Raw genomic sequence first — 25,051 nt, forward strand, 5'->3', positions numbered from 1 at the left:
ATGGATGTTGCATTTCGTAAAGGGAGGTCCAGTGGTTCCTAAGCTAAAGGAGGTTATAAAGGAAGTTTCAAAGCTCCTTTCCTATCATGTAGAGCAGGGGTGTCAAACTCAAGGCCCGGGGGCCAAATCCGGCCCGCGACTTCATTTTCTGTGGCCCCACAAGAGCTTGCAAAGAATATAATATGTTTACATGCTACTTTACAGAAGCACGTTGCCCATAAACTACATGTCCCACAATGCATCTCAAATTTGACTTTTTTTGTCAAAATATGCCTTTTTTTCTCATAAATAGATTTTGTTTTCAAAATGTTACTTTTTTTGTTTTGTTTTTCCAGAATGTGGCTTTTCTTTTAAAATCATATTGTGACATTCTCACTGAAGAGACGTGCAATTATTTGCCCTAGACTTCTGCTTTCAGACGTAGTTAATTATGAAGTTATTACCCTATCCGATAATAATCCAATGCGGAGGCAATAATGTAATATAACACATTATTTTATATATATTCAATATTTATATATGTCTTTTTTTTATATAGTCTTAAAGTTACAACCGGCCCTTTGAGTGCAACCATAATGCTGATGTGGCCCGCGATGACATTTAGTTTGACACCCCTGATGTAGAGAATTCAAACGACTCTTCCGGGTCATTTCACTCCGTTAGGAAGGATCCTAAGCTAAACTGACCATTCGTACCGCAGCCTAGCTTTAGCTACAGTCAGGGACACACGATGGTCTGACTCTTGGTTGACACTTGAATAAAAAGTCAATGCTGACTCAAAGCATGAAACATGACCTGTTTATTTGTTCAATGTTTGACCTAAACCATGATCTGTGTGCTAACTTCAGCGTGTCATGGCGCGCAGGAGGCTCCGAGCTCCAACCCGTCTCCTCTCAGTCCAGAGGGCCAGTGTTGTTCGTGTGTACTGCATATCATTCTGTCTGAATGTACTGTGCGGTTCCTTTTTCTGCAGGACACTAAGATGGGTTTCGGCATCGCGGTGTCAGGTGGGCGGGACAACCCCAACGTGGACAACGGTGAGACGTCCATCATCGTGTCAGACGTGCTGCAGGGGGGCCCAGCAGACGGATTACTCTTGTAAGTCTGACAAAGCTAGATGGACTAGGGGGGCTGCTGAGTAGGGCAGCAGAGGGTCTGCACATCTCCAGAAACCTTTCAAAGGGAAGGTCAGACGAGGGCTTCTGCACGATTTGGGGGGAAATGCCAAAACAGTAATAATAGGTCTGAGAGCCTGATATGGCCAACATCTTCCATCACGGTTACAATACAGTACTTGTTCTTTAAACTAGATTAATACAACTTTTTAAAGAAAACAAACATACTTAGTCACATTTAAATAATTTCCTTCATTGTTTGGAACTCCCATGCACACAACAAGTCAGTGCATTCAAAAAGTCACACATTTCCTAGAGTATATCTTAAGAAAAATGACGTTTCCTGCAGGATTTGATCACATTTTTAAAACGAAATACTGTCAAAAATAACCAGAGTTCTTCCTGCTCTGTATTTACTGCTTCACTCTCCTCCTCCAGGCAGCTGGGTTTGCAACATCATAATAACGCAGAAATTACAAGATGCTGTGCGCTTGGAGAGAATTCGCGAAATAATAGTCAACATTAGTGGCAACATTTTAAGCTTACGTTTGCAAACACCATAGCTAACCATATATATATGTAAAAGGCAGCAGTAGTTAAGTCTCTAGAGACTTGGGAATCCAAGGGTCGCAGTTTGAAGTCCCGATCAGAACAAAAACCGTGTGTATTTTGGGCCTATACCACCAAAGCGATCGTTATGCTAATGCTTCATATGTGTAGTTATGTAAACATCCAATATTAGCTAAAGAAAATATAAATACATTAGCCCACTAACGAAGCAGGAAGTGGATACCATTGATGCTGCTTGTAAAGTGTGCAGCATCTGTCGCTGCGGACCCGTCCCATCACATGGTCAGATCGTCCGTCATCATCTCATCAAAGCTCAGTGCATGCTCTTCACTGTGCAGCCACCCTGTCTGACCACGCTCTCTCATATCATTGTATTTCATATCTTAGTGAACCAGCAGGAGATCTGCTCATGATATCTTCAAAGAGCTTGTGCTGCAGCAGCTCAGTTCTTATTTATTTCAGGAAATGAATTGAACCTAAAGTCCAGAGACATTGGTCTCTGACTGACTCATAAATCAATCTTTAAAAAAAAGCATTCTACATTTAATTTCCACTTGTTGGCACAAAGCAAGACTCTATTTTTGGTGAAACGTTGTTGATGTGACATTCAGATTTTTATTTAGTTTTCATAGTTGTCTTATTCTCATTGTATGTGTTTTCTTTTTGTTGTCCAGTGAGAATGATCGTGTCATTCAGGTCAACTCCATCCCCATGGACAACGTGCCTCATTCCTTCGCTGTGCAGTCCCTCCGTAAATGTGGTAAAGTGGCTAAAATAGTGAGTATGAACCACACCCAGGCTCTATGCAGTCTCCTTCTGCAGAGTTCAAGAGGCCCTGTTCTGCTCTGAGGGGTTCTCCCTTTCCTCGAGTGGGGTTATACAGGGTCTGTGTATCTAAATGATTAAAGTAAATGCAAATAAAGGCTAAAATCCCCAACTTCTCTCAGAGGGAGTTTCTCTGCCACAGCACACTGGTGTCGCCTGCAGAGTTTCCATATATGTAAAATGAGTGCGTGTGCGTGTTGTCCTGCCTGACTGCCTCTTCTCTCGTGTTCCTGCTTCTCTAAAAGTAGCAGCGGTCCTCTCCCGTGTGTGCACTGGACTAATCTGGCTGCTGCATACAGCTAAATATAAAAGCCTGACATGTCGAGGGAATCTGATTTGCTGCTCTGAACAGCCACTTACACATCATGCAGCTGTATCTTCACTCTGCCTGAGACACACACTATCCACCTTTCCTATTTATGCTTTTCTCTCAGAGATAGTCTTTCGTCTTTTGAACAAACCGGTACCAGATAAAGACTATCTTTATTCCTTTTTTTTATTATTTAAATAATACACATCTTCTTCAACATTGTTGTTTCTTTACGTGAGCTCCACACATGTTCCATGTATGTGGGCTGCTTATGGTGATGCTGCTCTGTTGTGTTTGCAGTTCTCATCCAGGTCGAATGAACAGTACATGACTGTCAGCTCTCCAGTGAGCCGAGTATGTGTCGCCACAGCAACCCTAAAACACAAAGCTCGTCCTTGAGTTTGTTTGCTTCTAAATGAAATGGCCGTACCATCCTGGCTCCTGGATCTCCGTCTTTCACCCCTTAGATGACCCTGATGCTCCTCACAGGTCCCACGCATGCCTGTGTTGGGACCGCTAGTATCGCGTAACGCTCGTGAAGGCATCTGTAAATGTGCTTTGCTTAGTTTGGCTTGCATGCTGGCTTTCCGCTGTGTCTTTATTAGTGGAAACTTTCACTGGTACGCATTATTCTGTGCCGTTTGAGGAGCTGGTAGAAATGTTTTTGTGTTGCCGTGTGATGTAGCAACCCATTGCAGCTGAGCTTAAAACCAGAGAACCGACAGACATCAGAGGTTGCGTTTTCTTTAGCAAGCGGTAAGTTAGCGTCAGGTTAGAATCCATCCCCACTCGTCTCTGGCTCATCGTTTGACCGAACAGAGCACAGGCTTCTCTCCCCAAACAGACACTGATTGGTCGGCTATTGGTCATTATTCTCTACCACATGGACTGCAGGCTGTCACGCTACTCTTCATGCCTTTCCATTGGAGTTCGAGCCACTGGGTAAAACAGCTGTTGTCGTTGGGTAAATTGAACCGGCTGAATAATGTCCGAGGACAACGCCACAGACTACGATTACGACCGTCAGCACTTGGAGCTAGACCTAAAGCACCAAAGGCTCTGGACTCAAGTACGTCAGCCAGTGGGGCTCATCAGCAACAAAGTGACTATGAAAAGGACATATGCAAAGTAATCAAGAAGTAACAGCTACGGCAACCCACTGACAATTGCCACCGCTTTGATGGAAAGGGTTCTAAAATAAAACCAGAGGACTCACAAGCACTCAACAAGTTTTCCATATTCCTTTTAAGTTGCAGAAACGCCTTGGAGGACGTGGGTTACATGGAGGAGCTGGATAACCCTACGAATATGAGAGTTATCATCTCAAAGCTACCCTATACATTGAGAGAAAGATGGAGGGTGCTGGCATTCGAGATCCAAGAAAGGAGCCAGGGAAGAGTGAGATTCAAAGACCTGGTCGACTTCGTGGATAGACGAGTCTAAATCCTTGCTGACCCTCTCTTTGGTGACCTGCAGGGATCTGGACGACAACGCCCCTCGGAGCTTGTGGCGTCTGGGAAGAGTCGTGCAGACCAGGGCAGACTCTTAAGGACTGGTTTGTAGAGTACTGGTAAAAACAAAATCCAGTACTTTGAGAGGCCTGTAGAACGACTTTGCCTCACTTGTGAATAGGACACTTACGTTTGTTTAATTGAAAACCTACGTTAAGGGGTGTAGGTGGATTCCTCTCCCATAACTAGATGCAAATGTTGTTTGCCAGGAGTATAATTGAGCTAATTGTTAGCCATATTTTTGTTTTGAAATTACTTTTATTATTAACTATAACTTAATTTAATTATAAGTCTCCCTGCCTTATAATTAGGGGCCGGAAATGTAAGAGCCGTTTAGGCCCATTGTTTGATGGTAATGAATGATGGGTTGGTGAGCCAATTGAATATTCTTTAACTTAACTTAAATGAGCTGAATAACTATGAATTATTATTATACTGTTTCTGTAACGTTTTATCTTGCTCATGGACAGCTATAGTTTTATGTTTTGTTATTATTTATAGAAAGCAGATTGTAGTAGCGTGCTCAGGTATAAATGACGCCAGCATGACACAGCAGGAAGTCTAGAGAGGAAGTTGGAAAACGTTGCTGACCGCACACGTCCGTACGGCTGGGATTTGTTTGTTCCTATGTTTAAATACCGTGCAAAGGCTGCACGTCGGCATTGGGCCACCGGCTGATCCATTGAACCTCCTAATGAAGCACTTGAATGCAACGAGCAAGGTATTTGGATTTCTTGAACATACGCAGTCATACGCAAGCCAATACTCGAATTCGCCTCCTCGACTAAGTGGCCTTTGAACATTTCTTTTTTGGACAATTGGCCACTACAATGATGTATGAAATTACATGCATTAACTCACAGCCTTTTGCTGTTATACAATTCCAGAGGCTCATATCTGACCCCACGATATATAGCTTAGAGATGTCCCTCTCCTTCGTCTATTAGTAACAAGCACGATGGTTATAGTGATGTCGTTATGTTACGGAAGTAAACAAAGGAATCCTATGGAGGTGTTTCAGGCGGGAGGGGAGTGTGTGGGAGAGAAACTCCCTCTGGAGGGAACACAGGGATTTTAGACATGTACTAAAACCTAGAGAACACACGACAGGGAAGGGAGAACCCAAAAAGCAGAACGGGTCTTCTCTAATACATGTGGAGAATGGAGGTCGGTGTCAGTGAAGGGGTGTTTGGGCCTTTTTAATGTAATGTATTAAAGCATTTTCTTCCCTTCTCTCTGTCAGACAGTGAAGAGACCCCGTAAGGCGGCAGTGCACTCTCAGAAGCAGCCCTCCTCCCCAGGTGCAGAAAGTCGGGCGTACACCCCCTCCAATCACTACTACGACGCTGACAATGACAACAGCTGGTACCGCGACCAGGACCGCGAACACATCTCAGAGAGCAAAGCATACCTGGACCCCGAGTACGGGGGGGGGCGGGACTCCAACCAGAGAGGGAAGAGCCGTGGGCGGAGCCAGGAGAGGAGCTCCCCCAGCCCCGACAGACCAAGGAGGGACGGCAGCCGGGGGCGGGCCCTGGACAGCAGCGCAGATCGCCAGAGGTACCACAGCCGAGGACGCAGCCCCGGGGAGGGGTCCCGCACCGAGGACAAGCACGAGAGAGGAGAAGAAGGGGGAGGAAAAGGGGGGAGGTATAAGAGCAGGGACCGGCTCAATGACAACCCTCCATCCCCAGAACCTTCCAGAGAGCTGGAGCCGCTGGACAAACCCGTCAACGTGCTTCTGGTGAAGAACAGAGCCAGCGAGGGTAAGAGAGCAGAAGACGCCCCTGTTTAACACAGGTCACATGACTGGATACACAGAAGCCAGGGCTGCACAGTTCATCAGAGCAAAAATACTTAGAATATATACAAATATATAAATAAAGTATTGTATTGCTTCAGCGAAGTGCCGGAATACAAACAAAAAATGTCTTCTTTGGTACCGATCTTCTTAACAAAATAACACAATCATCATTTAAAAAATATTATTCAAGGATATACTGTAGTGGGGAAAAAAGATAATCCCTGCTTATATCGCAAATCCTTTCGCAATTGCAATATCAGTCAACATATTTGCAAATAGTTATTTTTTCCAGATGATGCAGCCCCAAAAGAAACACAATAATTATAATTATGCTTTTTAAGATGTTCTCCACTGCCATTTTCAAACATACACTGTATTAAACAGAGCAGATTGTGTACTTCTACTGCACTACATGTATTAATACTTTTAGTTACTTCACAGATCTGGATGAATGATGTGAAATCTAATCAAGTGTTGAATCAGACTTTAGTTCCACCTGGAGTAAATCCACCAGCTACCCTGCAGTCTACAAAGCCATTCAGACTAGCTGCACCTTCACCAGCTTTGAGAACACTTTCATGATCAATCATTATAAAACACATCATATATATTATTCTGAAATGGACCAATCTGCACAACGACTACTTTTAATATTTGGTACTTTAATTATATTTTGATGCTGATACTTTTCTACTTTTTTACTTGAGTAACATTTTGAATGCAGGACTTTTACTTGTAACAGAGTATTCCTACACTGTGGTACTTCTACTTTTACTCAAGTACAAGATCTGAGTACTTCTCTCACCTCTACATTGTAACTAGGACGACACTTTGATTAGGTACTGTTCTGCTCAGATCGCTACGGAACAATAAGTGTAACATCACCTCATTATGGAATCATTTCTGTGATTCTGTAAGATACTGTAGCACACATCACGAGTCCCTTTCTATGCTAGTGGTGTGAGGGACTTCTGTGTAGCGATGCAGCGGGAGGCACCGACTCAGGAAGGACACACGGTAGAGCAGGAGCTTTGATGTCAAACACTGGAGATTTATTTGGAGTTTCGGCCGGAGGATTCACATCACCAGTCACACAGTCACGGTGAGACTGCACGGGCGGGTTGCCACGTCAATTCTAAAGAACTCTACCTCAGACCCATGTGTCTAGCTAGTTCAGAGAGCATCATCAACATGCTGCATAACAAGAACCATAACACCTCTATCAGCTGATCCAACAGGCAGGAACACAGAACCATAACACCTCTATCAGCTGATCCAACAGGCAGGAACACAGAACCATAACACCTCTATCAGCTGATCCAACAGGCAGGACCACAGAACCATAACACCTCTATCAGCTGATCCAACAGGCAGGAACACAGAACCATAACACCTCTATCAGCTGATCCAACAGGCAGGACCACAGAACCATAACACCTCTATCAGCTGATCCAACAGGCAGGAACACAGAACCATAACACCTCTATCAGCTGATCCAACAGGCAGGAACACAGAACCATAACACCTCTATCAGCTGATCCAACAGGCAGGAACACAGAACCATAACACCTCTATCAGCTGATCCAACAGGCAGGACCACAGAACCATAACACCTCTATCAGCTGATCCAACAGGCAGGACCACAGAACCATAACACCTCTATCAGCTGACGCCAACAGGCAGGAACACAGAACCATAACACCTCTATCAGCTGATCCAACAGGCAGGACCACAGAACCATAACACCTCTATCAGCTGATCCAACAGGCAGGACCACAGAACCATAACACCTCTATCAGCTGATCCAACAGGCAGGAACACAGAACCATAACACCTCTATCAGCTGACGCCAACAGGCAGGAACACAGAACCATAACACCTCTATCAGCTGATCCAACAGGCAGGACCACAGAACCATAACACCTCTATCAGCTGACGCCAACAGGCAGGAACATAGAACCATAACACCTCTATCAGCTGATCCAACAGGCAGGAACACAGAACCATAACACCTCTATCAGCTGACGCCAACAGGCAGGAACACAGAACCATAACACCTCTATCAGCTGATCCAACAGGCAGGACCACAGAACCATAACACCTCTATCAGCTGACACCAACAGGCAGGAACATAGAACCATAACACCTCTATCAGCTGATCCAACAGGCAGGACCACAGAACCATAACACCTCTATCAGCTGATCCAACAGGCAGGACCACAGAACCATAACACCTCTATCAGCTGACGCCAACAGGCAGGAACACAGAACCATAACACCTCTATCAGCTGATCCAACAGGCAGGACCACAGAACCATAACACCTCTATCAGCTGATCCAACAGGCAGGACCACAGAACCATAACACCTCTATCAGCTGATCCAACAGGCAGGAACACAGAACCATAACACCTCTATCAGCTGACGCCAACAGGCAGGAACACAGAACCATAACACCTCTATCAGCTGATCCAACAGGCAGGACCACAGAACCATAACACCTCTATCAGCTGACGCCAACAGGCAGGAACATAGAACCATAACACCTCTATCAGCTGACGCCAACAGGCAGGAACATAGAACCATAACACCTCTATCAGCTGATCCAACAGGCAGGAACACAGAACCATAACACCTCTATCAGCTGACGCCAACAGGCAGGAACACAGAACCATAACACCTCTATCAGCTGATCCAACAGGCAGGACCACAGAACCATAACACCTCTATCAGCTGACACCAACAGGCAGGAACATAGAACCATAACACCTCTATCAGCTGATCCAACAGGCAGGACCACAGAACCATAACACCTCTATCAGCTGACACCAACAGGCAGGACCACAGAACCATAACACCTCTATCAGCTGATCCAACAGGCAGGAACACAGAACCATAACACCTCTATCAGCTGACGCCAACAGGCAGGAACACAGAACCATAACACCTCTATCAGCTGATCCAACAGGCAGGACCACAGAACCATAACACCTCTATCAGCTGACGCCAACAGGCAGGAACATAGAACCATAACACCTCTATCAGCTGACGCCAACAGGCAGGAACATAGAACCATAACACCTCTATCAGCTGATCCAACAGGCAGGAACACAGAACCATAACACCTCTATCAGCTGACGCCAACAGGCAGGAACACAGAACCATAACACCTCTATCAGCTGATCCAACAGGCAGGACCACAGAACCATAACACCTCTATCAGCTGACACCAACAGGCAGGAACATAGAACCATAACACCTCTATCAGCTGACGCCAACAGGCAGGAACATAGAACCATAACACCTCTATCAGCTGACACCAACAGGCAGGAACACAGAACCATAACACCTCTATCAGCTGATCCAACAGGCAGGAACAGGGAGACACTGAGAGCACAGCAGCCAAGGTTACGAGGTGCGTGTGCTCAGTCAGGACAGCATGAACTGATAAACTGGGTCAAAGTTATGGGCCTTGGAACATATGTCCACAACAAGTGCCTGCAACAGCAGCTCCCGGTGGCGGCGTGGTGATCAAAGGAAAGATCCCCTCAGCTCTTCTAAGGTTCACCCCTCACTAACCCAGCAGGGAATCAGCTGTGACACCCACTCGCTCAAAGTAGCTGGGTGTTACTTATGCAATAAAACCTGTAAATGAATTAGATCTTTTTTTTTTTTTTATGTAACAACAACGTCCCAATTGGTGTAGTGAAATTAAGCTTCATTTAAAGAAATATAACAAATGAAAAACCCTAGTTTGTAGTGTTTGCATATGCAGGTTTTTTTTATGGTATCATATTTATTTCAACATACATATTGTTCCAAAACGGTTTGCATCTACATAGTGGTTAGCATGTTATTGACATAAAACAATCAGACTATCTAAAAGTCTATTTATATTACAGGTTTAAGGTAATACAATTGCAATAATGCCACGGGGTAACAATGTTGCAGTATACATTTACAAAGTCAGACTGAAACTGCCCCACGATATTTAAAGTAAGCAACATTTAAACTCCCATAACTGCTGCAAAACCAAAATGAAATACTTTTGAAAAACTACAAAAAATAGAGTTCTTGCTATTCAATACAGATTGTATTTATTAATATCTAAAAGCAGAACAATCACAACTTTACTTCAAGGGGCTTTACAATCTGTACACAATACAAATCTTTCTGTTTTTAGTCTATCGCTTCAAATAAGGCAAGGGACGTTTTTATTTTATATAGCACATTTCAATACAATGCAACTCAAAGAGCTTTACAAAGAACATTTATAGCAATTCGATTTAATGAAACAGAAACACATTATGAAATGACATTTACATACATTTCCAAACACTCATTGAAAAGCCAAGAGAATACAAATTGAAAGAGGCTCTATTCAGCGTGTTGGGTGTTCCCTCTCCTGTGATGTGTGATACAGGTTTGTGTGCATTGGAAATGGCCTGTAAAGTTTAAAATCCCTGAGTTCCCCCCAAAGGGAGTTTCTTTCCCACACAGTCCCCCCCACTTCACACTTCCATCGGCTTGAGCTCCGACATGATATGATGATGATATGCTATGGGTGGAACACATTTGTTTTTTATTGATTGTTTTGACTAAACCTGGGGTAACACGTGTGCTTCTATTGGCTAGCGCTCCAAAACATTGCACGTGATTAGGGGCAGTAGAGAAACTTAATACTAATATGAACCTGAAAATTAGCAGAATATGTCCTTTTATAAAACAAACTAAAATAGCAAGAGACAGTTATAAAATAAAATGAGAAGTTACAGTGCAGTGGAAGATATATGCATAGTTATTTGATTTATTAGAAGGCAAAACAAAATGGAAGAACATCTAGGCACCAAACTAAAGTATTGTGTGTGTGTGTGTGTGTGTGTGTGTGTGTGTGTGTGTGTGTGTGTGTGTGTGTGTGTGTGGTGTGTGTGTGTGTGTGTGTGTGTGTGTGTGTGTGTGTGTGTGTGTGTGTGTGTGTGTGTGTGTGTGTGTGTGTGTGTGTGTGTGTGTGTGTGTGTGTGTGTGTGTGTGTGTGTGTGTGTGTGTGTGTGTGTGTGTGTGTGTGTGTGTGTGTGTGTGTGTGTGTGTGTGTGTGTGTAGAGTACGGGCTGCGCCTTGGGAGTCAGATCTTCATCAAACAGATGACCAGCACGGGCCTGGCTGCTAAAGACGGGAACCTGCAGGAGGGAGACATCATCCTGAAGGTGAACGTGCACACACACACACACACACACTGGCTCTAATACAGGGTGGGTCATTTTTGGAAACGCCGCTGTTTGTAAATTGGTATATGAAGTGGTGGAACAGAATTATGTAATTAACCAAAATCATACTTAAAGGGGACCTATTTTGCAAAATGCACTTTTTGATGTCTTTTATACATAAATATGTGTCAGAACTCACAAAGTGTCAGAAAACAACACTCTCTCTCTTTTCCTCCGTACCCACATCTCTAAAAAAAACAGAAACAAAAGGGGGTGCTAACGAGCAGATCCAGAATGTTCTCTCCTATAACGTCATTGGCGACATCCGGCCGACGTGACCCGTCCCAACCTATCGTCTCCGGCACGCGTGACACGTCCCAACCTATCGTCTCCGTATACAGTCGCAGCTGTGTGTCTGTGTATTCAGCAGGATGTCTGCAGTAAAGTTGTTATATATATATATATATAATACATATAACGGCACTGTTCTAGCGGTAAACACTTAAGAAAGAACATGTCAAACTATGTGCTGTATCAGAAACAAAGCGCGGCGTGTTTTGGGAGTAATATGCCGTGTGTTTACATTAGCAAGCATGCTAACACTCAGAGCTAACCATGAAGCTAATGCTGTAGGCTACTGTGTCACGTAATGTCCTTGTGGTAAACCCTGCGAGAGAGAAAGGTTTGAGCTAGGGATGGCAGTTTGACACTGAAGCTTCGATACGTGCTTCAAACCCTGGTTTTCCTATTCCATAGAAGCAGTGCTTCAAAGCTTGCTTCAAATCACGTTACATATGACGTCCGAAGCAGCAACTGCTTTGTTTCCTGAATGAATCAACTCACTGGTTTGCCGTCCAATCAGGTGATTCAATGCACTGCCTCGTCTCGATTCTGACAGGTGATAGGTTGAAACAGTTTCAAATTTGAGCGCTTCAACACTTTAACGCGCAATGTGTGGGTTGTTGTCGTAGTTTGCGTTGTTGCTGTTGAGTTGTTGTTGGTATTGCATTTGTATTGGATCATTATAGAGCAAGAAAGATAGGTTGTTCTGGCTCGGGAAACACTTAAAAATGTGGAGAAGTTGTGAACAAAAAGACAATTATGAGTATTAAAAAAAAGTTCAACAGTTTAAAGAATAGATAGCCCAGTGGATAGAGCCGGTGTCCCGCATGCGGCGATGTCCTCCGTACAACTGGTTTGAATCCTGGAATGGATGAACTTGTAATCATTGCCCGCTTTTCAACTTTAATACTATAACTGATAAAAGGCCCTCTCCGGCCAGAACAAATGCCTTTAGAAAAATACAAAATAAAAGGAATAATGTAGGGTACCTCAATAAAGATATTTGAGTGTTCCCCATCCCACATAATCACCCCCTGCCATAATTACACAAGCACACCCAACCAATGCCACATTTTCCTGCACTCTCTACTCTCTTCTCAATAACCCAATACACACAATTATCAATCTTTAATTGCAAATAAAACATGATATTCAGTCTTCAGAATATTTTTCAAGGCAAAGATACGTTAAACCCACTGCAGCCTTGCACTTCGCCAGGAGAGGTCGCTGTAACTGAAGCTTCGAGAAATGTACCTATGTTTGAAACAATTGTCCAACTGGTTCGATGCTTCATTCAAAGCTTAATTTGCCCATCACTAGTTTGAGCTCCATACTGTTTCAGAAATAATGCACGGCAGCGTTTAGCTGAGCTTCTCTTAGCAGGGGGAAAGCTGCGTGACGCTACAAAGGGGCGTGGCTAGCAGCAGCCATTCCATTTGATGCAGAATCAGCCTGTTTGGAACAGGGCTGCAATAGAGGGGTATGAGCAGCATGAGGCATGGCTACAATGGGTGATCTGTTTGGTATTTTAGGCAAAAAAACTTCACAGACACGTTTTGTATAAGTATGGCCCTACAATATATTTTTCAAATATAGCATAATAGGTCCACTTTAAGTACATTGTTCATCTTATTTGTATTTTATGAGTGTATTTGAATGTAATGCTACTTTATTATTCTAAACTGTGTGTGTGTGTGTGTGTGTGTGTGTGTGTGTGTGTGTGTGTGTGTGTGTGTGTGTGTGTGTGTGTGTGTGTGTGTGTGTGTGTGTGTGTGTGTGTGTGTGTGTGTGTGTGTGTGTGTGTGTGTGTGTGTGTGTGTGTGTGTGTGTGTGTGTGTGTGTGTGTGTGTGTGTGTGTGTGTGTGTGTGTGTGTGTGTGTGTGTGTGTAGATTAACGGGACGGTGACGGAGAACCTCTCACTGCACGATGCGGGGAAGCTGATAGAGAAGTCGAGGGGGAAGCTGCAGCTGGTGGTACAGAGAGACAGCCGTCAGATCCTCGTCCGCATCCCCCCCCTTGCAGACTCTGACTCTGATAACGACGGTGAGTCCCTGAACGCATGTCAGTGTTATTGCTTTAGATGCGTATACACTGCAGTCGTACCTACTGGTGGCTAACCCTAACTGTTTTTATATTCAGCGATCCGCAGAGGCATTCCAGTGTCCCAAATGTTCCAATAGAGTGGTGCAGGGATGAGTCAGCATTTCACCTCTTGCTGGTTCCTCGTCTCGAAGTCAGCCTATAATGATACGTCATCCCTGCACCACTCTATTAAATCTCTTAGTGTGATAACACTGAAACGTTGTATTACTCAGCTGATGATATTCATGGACGACTGTCAGTTAACTCATTGTGTTACTCGACCAACCTTTGAAGCTCGTCTCGGGTGTCTAATGCCGAGGTTGAAGTAAGAGACGATGGTTCAGGTTAAAGGGTCGACATGCTGCGTTGAGCTGCATCGCTCGTAGGATAAAACATCTTTTAAAGTAACACACTTGCTCCAAGCTGCGGGGGTTAAAGTGTGTCAAGAGAATAATATTTATCTCTTTCTATTTTCATTAATAAATATGTCTTTATTGATACAGTTTATTCAGCGTTTAGTTAGTCAAAGTATATTGTGAACAATTCTAAAAATAAATGAAGTAATTCAGATTTGTGTGCATGTAAATGTTCTGCAAAGACTACCTTCTTAAAGTGTCCTTCAGAGGTAGTTACTACTGCTGTAGAACACAGAGATACATTATAAAAACACAACAATGAAGTTATATTTAAACGCCTTGTAAAATCACAAATGAAATGTTTCCATGACAACTAAGAATAAAGGGGGGGGGGGGGGGAGAAGAAGAGAGGCTCCCGCTCTTTAGATTCTGAACTGATCCTATTCATGTTGCTCATCTTGACAAGCTGAAGCGACGCCTGTAATCGCTCAAAAGTGCAATCTCTCTGTGTTTTCTCTTCCAGATAATAGGTCATTCTTTTAGATGAAGGACCCCCCCTCCCCCGAGACACAGCATGTGTAACCCTGTTGCCTTTCTCTAAGCTGTAAAACGGCTGTGACACAACCTGACTAAGTTGTAAAGCTTTCACACCTTTTGCACTACTCTTTATACTGCTCAAAATCTCTTTTTAATACGTGATTCCATTTTTCCTGAATAAATAAACATATTAAATCACTATTTACTCTGAATTGTGTGATTAATTAAGTTTAGAGTGGAAGCGGTCAGTGCGCTGCGTTCATATTATCTGAATAATGATGCTACACACAGAGTGATGAGGACAACAGAAGGTTGCATGACAAAGCGTGGCTCGTACAGCGGGTAAGATGTTTGTTGAGTTGTCAGTGTAATAACATATTAACCATTCGTCCTAACAGTGTAGCGACTCGCTGTTGTCTGCGCAGGTGATCTGAAGTCTCCGCTCCTGCTGCTCCACACAGCTAGCTCAGCTCCCACTGGTTTACCTTTCTTAATCCTACATGTGTGAGGCGCATGGTCATTGAGCCATTACCAAGGAAAGGGTTCATCCTCTGAGGAACATGAATGCACTGAGCAAAAAGCACAGCAGACTGTAGATTCAAATTGTTTCTATTGTAAGTTATTCTTTTGTATCCTTAACAGCAGTGATAAGGTTAGCTTCAACTCATACAGGGTTAACAAAATACAATAGATGTAGCTTTAATTTGAAAGAGAAGGAAAACACTGCATCCAATAAGGTTTTAAATATAATGTGTGCTCGAGTATTGCCTATAGCCCTGTTTTTTTTTGTGACCAACTTTTTATTGTTTTTTTTTTTGCCCTCACAAAAGAGACTTATACAGATACAAATGATATAGACAATACAAAAAGAAAATGAAAAAAATAGCCTATAGCCCTGTTACAAATTTGATCTTTAATATTAAAGAGGGCAATATTGTTGCTGAAAGTGGTTTAGAACCGAGCAAAAAATGAATTCACCTCTACAAACGGACAACCCAGTTGATCAGTTCTTTGTGATGGAGTCTTCCACATCAACACACTGTCCAAAGGTGCTGTTGTGACATACATCACTTCCATATCAGGTTTGACCCGTTGATCTTTCTCTTCCTGTCTGTCTTCCTTTCAGCCTGCATGCAGAATGTCTCTAACCCTAATCAAACTAATCCACCCGCTCTAGATCGCACCTGTGCCAGACTCCGTGTGAAAAAGGATCTGCTTTCTGTCTGCTGATTTAACACGGCATATTGTTTCAGAGGGACCTTTATTTTCACTTTGCTCTCATGTGTGTGGTTCTTCTGTTTCTGTTCCTGGTGTCCCGGCCCCCGTCAAAGCTCCCTCCCTGCTTTGGGAGCCATGCCGAGTGCCGCACTGACGGATAACAGCAGCCAAATCAAACACTCTGCCACACATGCTCACTTCAAATGGGACTGGATGAAAGCAGAGTGCTCTCTTTGGAGCGCAGGGCTGTGCGTCAGCAGCTTGCTTCTGTTCAGTATGAGCTTCCCTTGTATTGGTGATGCAGAAGAAGTTGCCTCAGATCCTTGATTTGGATTTCTCGAAAGTGTCTGAACATGAATTTGCCTCTTTGGATCTCTTTAAAGTTGCACTCCTTGCGATGAACATGATTTTCAACTCCAATTTGATATTACTAACTATATGACAAACAGTTTTTCTGTACGGCATCCCTCGTGGTCTTTAATTCGAACCGAGCTGTGGGCCCTGCCCTTTCAAAATACACCAGTACCACCAACGTTATATCAATCGAGGCTATAGCTAATCATCATCTATGTATAGGGAAGCTGATACGAATGGAAGCCAATGGCTACCTTCTTTAAGTAGGAACATTCCCTACACCAGACCAACATGCTGTTCTTTTGAATATTTCTGATGGTTTCAGTGTGTTCGAGTAATGGCTGCTTTTATGGGGCCGTGTCACCATGAGCGTGTCCTCGTAATTTTGACCTCTCTAACAATGTCCTCACTCTGTCCCGGGACATAATAAGCTGGTGTTGGTGCTTCCGGAGGCAGCCATTATCTACTGCCGGTGCTGGTGGTGGTGCACAGTTTGGACAGGAGGATGTAGTCTGTGTTTAACTGTCTGTCTGTCCGTCCGTCAGACATATCAGAGATGGAGTCATACCATTCCTATTCCCCTCCAGAGGAGAGGAGGTCCCGCCAGTCCGACCTGTCCTCCCACTCTTCTAATGAAAGAGACAACCCCAGGTAGGATGATGGGAGGCCTTCCTGTTTGGTGATGTAGACATGTGACCTGATGTGGATGTGCCATGGACAATATCCTCTCCAGACTTGTATCCCACTTTGTTTGGCTTGTGATATAAATGTGACTTTCCTTAAAAGACTTCAAAACGGACACTAATTAAAGGAAGGGCCCCTACGGTGTTTTTCGGGGTATTCCCTTTCCTGGAGAGTTTTTTTTTCATGTAAATTGACTTTCTCTCCTATACTCCCCCCCCCCCCCCCCTTGCCTGAAACACCTCCATTGGACTCCTTTGTTTATACTGACATCACTATGTAACACTCACACTTCTATTGGCTAGAGCTCCAGCGTTTTGTACCTGATTGCTAAGGGGCGGGACATCTCTTAGCGGTTGACCAGTCACAACAGAGCCGGCCAGCTGACCAATCAGAGCAGACTCTGGTTTCAGACAGAGGGTGAAAAGAGGTGCTGCAGCACAGGCAGTATGAGAACAATAAAGAGCTTTCTGAACATTAAAGCATGGAGACATGTCCCAGGAGAGACACTACAGACTGATATGAAGCTGAACATCAGCAGGATATCTATCATTTAGAGTTACCATTGTGTCTTACTGTTATCTTGTCAACAAGATTATTTAGTTTCCGTCCTTAATCGGCTGTGACACCTAGCAGTCTCTCATCCCGCGTGTCTGTGTGTGTTACCTTGAAACTAACAGGGAAGAACCCATGAAGACAGCCAAGATGTCCGCCATGGCCTCCCCCTTCAGAGTCCCTGAAGACCCCCATGCCTCCGCAGAGCTGAGCAGAGAGTCGGGGCACCAAGAGCAGCTTCCAGGTCATCACCACCCAGCAACACCAACACACACACAGGGACAATGACGCACCAGAAGCACGATAAGACTAAAAGCTGATCCCACGGAATATAAAACATCCCCTTGTTTTGGGACTGTTTGAATTGTTTATCATAAACAGTATGCATGTATTCATCCCGCCAGCGGGGATATTTGAAGTGTTACAGCAAAGGGACAGTGAAGATGAAAGGCGAATACTAAGTAGGCTAAGTTATTAGATTAAGAGGGAAGCAGCCGAAGCACACGTTAATAAGATAAGTATATAGTATAACTCAGAGTTAAGAACAACATTTAAGTATCTGACGTACGTGAACTGCGGTGACTGAGGTAGTATCCAGCAATAATATGAATAAGCTGAACATGAGCTCAACAGTTTTTTATTAATAGTTCTAGGCAGTTTTATTGTACAACATTGACAATACTGTCTTATTGGTGGTCTACTGGGTGCCGTGGGGACGGAACAGTGACCATTTATATACCTGTTTACCATTTTGTTTCTTCAATTTGTTATTTTTTTGAACAAGCTTTAAACCCAACCTCTGACATATTTTCATCTTGGCACGTTTGATATGTGCTAACTAACAAATTGCAAAAATTACACATTCACAAAACTAAACTGACATTCAAGGTTAAATCAAAAATATTAGGTTTCACTAACCTAACCTAACACAGTTATGTGAAATGTGTTGACACGATACATTTACTCAAAGTCAACGGTTCAGTTATTTTCTGCAGTATATTGAAATCCAATGGAACAATCCCATTGCTCGTTGGAAAGCCCTTTAAAGCTAACTTCTGCGTCGTCCTGCAAACATACGATCCCACTGCACCACTCTATCGTGTAGTAATAGTAAAGGTATAGTAGTTATATTTTATACTTAATGATCAATTCAGCTTTTATGCATTGACTTTTACTGACAGGTCATGTTTGTAGCATTGCAGATGCTTACACCTGATTTCCTTATCTTTAGTTGCCATAACAACCACACCAAAGATTCTCCTCCGACCAAGTCCAGAAGATGAAAAGATATATGGGTGAGTTTTTCTTTTCTCTCTCTGCTTGGCAGGGTTTCGGTACCTTCGATTGACTTGAGATGCATCCATGATATTTAAAGCTTCGTACGTTGGTTGGTGTTTTCATGGAAATGTACTTTATGATTTCCTGCCGTAATGCTACAAGTTTAAATAAAACTATTTTCACCTCTGCTTTGCAATGATATGTTAGTAAACCTGGCTCATATCGTAAACAGTAGTGGTGTAAAGTAATTCAGTAAATGTACTCAAGTACTTAAGTACAATGTTGAGGTACTTGTACTGTACTTGACTTATTACGTATTTCAATTGTTTGATACCTTAAAAAGTGTACTTTTCCTCCACTACATGTATTTAATCCCTTTAGTTACTTCACAGATCTGGATGAATGATGTGAAATATAATCAAGTGTTGAATCAGACTTTAGTTCCACCTGGAGTGAATCCACCAGCTACCCTGCAGTCTACAAAGTACTTCAGACTAGCTGCACCTTCACCAGCTTTGAGAACACTTTCATGATCAATCATTATAAAACATATATATATATTATTCTGAGATGGACCAATCTGCACAACGACTACTTTTACTGTCTTTCACTATATTTAGATGATAATACTTTTCTTCTTTTACTTGAGGAACATTTTGAATGCAGGACTCTTACTGTAACAGAGTATTCCTACACTCTGGTACTTCTACTTTTACTCAAGTACAAGATCTGAATACTTCTACTTTTTTTGTAAATCACAAGATCTGAGTACTTCGCCCTCCTCTGGTAAACAGCAGAATGTGTGTTCTCTGCAGGCCCAACACGGTGATGGTGAATTTCCAGAAGGGGGACAGTGTGGGGCTGAGGCTGGCAGGAGGAAATGATGTGGGCATCTTCATCGCCAGTGTCCAAGAGGGCAGTCCTGCCGAGACGGAGGGTCTGCACATAGGGGACCAAATCCTAAAGGTAAGCAGTTCAGAAACACCAACATCCATTTCATAACAGCAATACTTTCAAATCAGACATAGTTCAAATTACAATGGCATTTTATTAACAGCAAGCTATTCCTGTTTCCTTTGTTTGTGTCTTGAAGGTGAACAATGTGGATTTTCAAGGAGTGGTGAGAGAGGAAGCCGTGCTCTTCCTGTTGGAGATTCCTAAAGGGGAAATGGTCACCATCTTGGCTCAGAGCAAACCTGACGGTAACACACCCCCTCCACTGACAGCAGCAAAAACACTTGCATGTATTCCACTGATAACATCTCCATAAACAGTGTTCAGCCAGACCACTCACGTGTTTCTTAGAAGCAGCTTATAGTTTGACTTTGGCGTCTCGGCTCGGGCCTCATCACTCCACAGATTTACAAAGAACATTGAGTGATGATTAGATAACTATCCCCCGAGCCACAGGTGGAGCTGGGGGGTGGTGGGGGGGCAGGAGAGCAGCAGCACCATGAGACACAGCAGCAGGAACATGCAGTCGACTGCCTGAACCAGCTCGCAGGCTTCGCCCCATTTATTGCCACATTTCTTTGTCTATAAAAGGAACAGTCTAGAGCCATCATTAGGTAAGAATTAAAATATTTAACAACACATAAGCTCAAACACAAAAGGCTCTTTTTTTAAAGGAAATTGTAATACTGCTAGTATTTCTCACTTTTTCCAAATATAGCAGTATTCTGATGGCGTCTTTTTTGTAACTGTAAAGGAATAAAGTTAAGAATGCAATCTCCAATGAATCACACTCATGTGTCTGTTTAAATGAACCCCTAAAGGTCCTAATTGCTTTACAGAAAATCCATGTTTATTATTATTGAAACAATTCAAAATGAGGTACTAGGGTATTTTCCTTTTTATGCGCTTTTATACTTCCACTCCCCTTCATTTTAAACGCCTTTGTTGTAATGTTGACTCTACTGCATGTATCTGACTTTAGTTACTTACAGATTTAGATCATAAGCTAATACAAATATAAATCAAGTAATACATATTAAATGATGGGTTAAGACAGGGATGGGCAACTTTGATGGTGGTGGGGGCCACATAATTGATGTACTGGCCACCAGGGGGCCGCAGATTCACTTGGAACACACACACAAAAATTCCATGTGTTGTATGTAATTATTAACAAATATACTAAGTCTGACATCTTCACTTCATTGACATTTTACAATCAAAGGGAACATCCCCAATAATGGGAACATCCTCTAATGAGCTCACTAAACAAATATCAGTTCACAGAAATGTTAGTTCATTTTTACAAGTGGCATGTTTGTATTGAAGGTTATTAAACAGTGGAATAAAGCTATTTTAAACTATTGGAGAGCACGGAACATGTGTGTGTATTGAGATGAACCATTAGATGACATAAACATGAAGTCATGAACACTAACCCAGACATTAGTCGTCTAACTTGAACCTAAAACACTTGTAGCCTGTCTCTGCATTCCCCTTATTCCACAATAAGGGGAATGTCCACACAGACACCCGTCAGCCCGCACTCTGCTGTTCCTCAGCGCCGCTCCCCCTCCCTCCCGCTGACATTATGAATGAAAAGCGTAGTAATCATAGATAACATGGCAGGGTCCGTGACAGTTTGTTTTCATCCGATTTCAAATAAACAAAGTCTTTTTAAGAATATTAAACTTTTTTCGCCAAATTCAGATGATAAAAACAACTTTTAAGATTGTAAAGGCATAATTAGAAGAGGCAACTTAACGTCACAGCAGGAATAACAGCAGCCGGTGTTTCCTGTGAGGGTTTCCCCGGGAAACAAACACAATACACACAAATGCGTCACAGATTGTTTTGCGGTATTTGAAATCATGTACGCAGCTCGCGACGTAACTAGGAGTCTAGTGGACGGTATCAGTACTACAAGTAAAACAAATGAAAAATATTTATTATTTATTATATTAATTTATTACATGGCTTAGTTGAATACTCGATTCTGATTGGTCAATTCAGAACACGTGACACGTTGTTAATACCGAACAGACAGACCGCTGTCAAGGACTTATTGACCGTTGTTAAGGACGCTCACATCTTCAGAAAGAAGTCCGGTCGATTTAACTGTATACAGTTGGGCCGAAAAGCAAACTGCATGCAGTTTGCTTTTCGAACTGGGACAAGAAAAACAGCGGAGAAGTAACGGGGCACAAACCCTCCTTTTTACGCAGCGGTCCAGACATAGACATCAAACGGCGACACATATTCACTTGCCAGTTACTTTGTCATTAGGGCAGGGATATCTAGATACTTTCCAAGGTTTGACATCATGAATTGTGCTACTTTTAAAGCAAGGAGCGATGTTTTCAAATCTGTAATCAAAAAGCTCCTCAAAAACGCAAGCAGGTCCTCCCGTTGGCTTTTCAAACTGACAAGAGACGCTCTCACTGTTTTTCAAATGTAACAGTTTGAAAAGCAAGCAAACTGTCTGATTGTCTTTAGTTTTCCGCTGGCGTGTGATAGCAACATGGAGGATTTTAACATTCATTTTAATATATTTGCAGAGCACAGTAATTTGGAGGAATGGTTAGTGGCTGATGAGTCCCCAGTGAAGAAAAGAAAAAGACAAGAGGGACAAGAAAACAGCGGAGAAGTAACGGGCAGAAACCCTCCTTTTTACGCAGCAGTCCAGACATAGACATCAAATGGCAAAACATACAGTGTGCAGTTACTTTGGCATTAGGGCAGGGATATCGAGATACTTTCCAAGGTTTGACATAATGAATTGTGCTACTTTTAAAGCAAGCAGCGATGTTTTCAAATCTGTAATCAGAAAGCTCCTCAAAAACGCTATCGAAGCAGTTCCTGCCGTTGCTACGTTAGTTCAAACAGTAACATCGGACTATTTTTCTTCGCGGATGCATGTCAATTTAAATCAATACATAAAACTATTTTTTAAATCAATAAAATCATTTTCTAAATCCATAAAAGCATTTCAATTAATATTGGGAGTCATAACGTTACTTTGTTGAGAATGTGGTCATGTGTAATAAGCGGGATAATGTGCTGCGACGCGGTCATTATGGGGAAAAGAACACCTTCATGCCGATCTAGATCCCTCCGCTTCGCGTCGGGCTCCTGATCAGCCTGTCGGTGTTCTTTTCCCCATAATGACCGCGTCGCAGCACATTATCCCTTACATAATATTTTTTTTTAATTAATTCCGTTGTTTATAAATTAATCTGAGGGCCGCAAAAAGAGATCCCCATCCCTGGGTTAAGATATCCAGCAGCAGTAGGATATACAAAAGTAATTCAAATCAGCTCCACCTTAACAAACACATGCATCAATAATCATAATCCAGTAAGTTAATAAACAGCATTCTGAAAAGGGCCATTACGCATTACAAATACTTTTCCTTCTTCCACCATTGGCTATCGATGTTGAACGTTTAACGCTTGAACTTCGACAGCCCTAAAAGTAACCTTTTTTTTATTATCCTGATTACATTATCCCGTTATATGTAATCAGCAGTGTTGTGCTAGTTACTGAAAACCAGTAACTAGTTACCATTACTAGTTACTTCATTTCAAAAGTAACTCAGTTACTTTACTGATTACAAAAAGTAATGCGTTACTGTGAAAAGTAACTTTTTACTTACTTCAAAAAAGGGCTCCCATTATATGAATGCCCTTATAGCCTTCATTTCAGTGCTGTTATTGCATTGGAGAATAATACAATCTGTTGATCAACTTGACATGCACTATATGCAATCTGGATAGCATCGATATTAGCTGGCTTTACATGTTTGTATATTCTTTCTCCAAGTAGTTGGAAAAAGTGTTCCGTCCCATATGCCGTGTGCCGCCCGGACATGCTATCATGCTAACTAGCTCCCTGAAAGCGGGTGACTCCACTGTAGCAATAGCCTGCATGTGTTCTACAACATACCGTGCAATGGCTTTATGGACTTTTCCCTGGCTAGCAGTCCCTTGGTTAACATCCAGCCGCTGTTGCTTACAGTAGGTGCAGGTGGAGTGGCGTCGGCTGAGTCTCTGTGGTGTTAGCTCCTAGCTTCGTCCCAGCATGTTGTCTCTGCAGATGTTTTAAGAGATTTGAATGACTGGTTTGGGCAGTAGATAGGCTCTTTGACCCGCCAGGACACAACTTACATTTAACTAAAACGTTCTTTTCTTTGTGCTCGACAAAAGTGAAATAGTGAGAATATCTCCAGGTGGAGAAACTTGACTTGAGCTCCGCCGCTGCCATGACGGTCTTGTTAGTAAACAACACAAACACGCCCACAGCCCGTCTCCGCATGTGACACAGGAAGTATCTAAGTACATTTACTCAAGTACTGTACTTAAGTACAGTTCTCATCTCTGTTCACCTGGCTGTTGACTATATAAAAAAACTAACGCAGTAACGGAGTAACGCACCATGTAGTAACGGTAACTGAGTTACTGAATTTAAAAAGTAATGCGTTAGAGTACTAGTTACTGCCAAAAATAACGGCGTTAGTCCCAACACTGGTAATCAGTCACTCCTCAAGCCCGTAAATAGTAGATAACAGAGCCGGTGTGTCAGGGAACTCACAAAGTGTCAGAGCATAAAACCCTCTCTCTTTTCCTCCGTACCCAAATCTCTAAAAACGGGGGACAACGGAGCTGATCCAGATGTGCTGCCGATATGACGTAATATCTGAAATGTGGGCTGGCTCTACGCCCACGGCCCAATCGGACACTTCGCTATCAGAAACAATGCCTGACTGTTTTGGACGTAATATGGCCTGTGTTCACATTAGCATCGCTAACACTGTAGGAGCAGACACAGTAGTGGTGGCTCAAAGCCCAGCTCTGCTCCGTGCCGTCCGTTAGATGAGCCCGGTCAGATTAATAAGAAAAGGAGTTTAAAACACCGGCATACAAGTTCTAACAATAATCTGATTTTAATGGTAAAAAGACACGATACGAAAATACAGAGTGCCCTGTAACAGAGCACTCCGGGGCCCCGCTCCACCGCCGCGCGATACAGGTATCGGGACTGGCCAGTCAGCAACAGGGGGCCCCGTGCATGAATAAACAACAGCATATATGGACCTTTTGGGGCGGAGAGCCACTGCTTATCTTCCACCGGACTGCACTCCTTTCATTTCCCAGGGAACGTTTCACACAAACTATTCTTTCCCAGCAGCAACGAGCGGAACATCCCTGAAGACAGCTGACACCTTCACAGCACAGAACCACAGTCTCTCTCTCTCTCTCTCTCTCTCTCTCTTCTCTTTGTCTCTCTGTCTTCTGTCTCTTCTCTCTGTCTTCTCTCTGTCTGTCTCTCTCTGTCTGTCTGTCTCTCTCTCTTCTT

The 25,051-nt window shown here is 43.0% G+C and overlaps 1 protein-coding gene across 1 annotated transcript in view; it reads left to right on the plus strand.

Moving 5' to 3' along the window:
* Positions 1-25,051, plus strand: part of LOC117452158 (tight junction protein ZO-2-like) — an 87,610-nt gene that overhangs the window by 42,773 nt on the left and 19,786 nt on the right. The window contains exons 3-12 of the mRNA XM_034090634.2: positions 974-1,098; positions 2,360-2,462; positions 5,575-6,097; positions 11,235-11,338; positions 13,571-13,724; positions 16,774-16,879; positions 17,590-17,708; positions 18,696-18,759; positions 19,558-19,708; positions 19,836-19,944. Of these exons, the coding sequence (XP_033946525.1) occupies positions 974-1,098; positions 2,360-2,462; positions 5,575-6,097; positions 11,235-11,338; positions 13,571-13,724; positions 16,774-16,879; positions 17,590-17,708; positions 18,696-18,759; positions 19,558-19,708; positions 19,836-19,944 (1,558 nt within the window). The remainder of the gene's footprint in view (positions 1-973; positions 1,099-2,359; positions 2,463-5,574; positions 6,098-11,234; positions 11,339-13,570; positions 13,725-16,773; positions 16,880-17,589; positions 17,709-18,695; positions 18,760-19,557; positions 19,709-19,835; positions 19,945-25,051) is intronic.

The sequence above is a fragment of the Pseudochaenichthys georgianus genome, chromosome 9 (genome assembly GCF_902827115.2).
Source record: "Pseudochaenichthys georgianus chromosome 9, fPseGeo1.2, whole genome shotgun sequence".
Lineage (NCBI taxonomy): Eukaryota > Metazoa > Chordata > Actinopteri > Perciformes > Channichthyidae > Pseudochaenichthys > Pseudochaenichthys georgianus.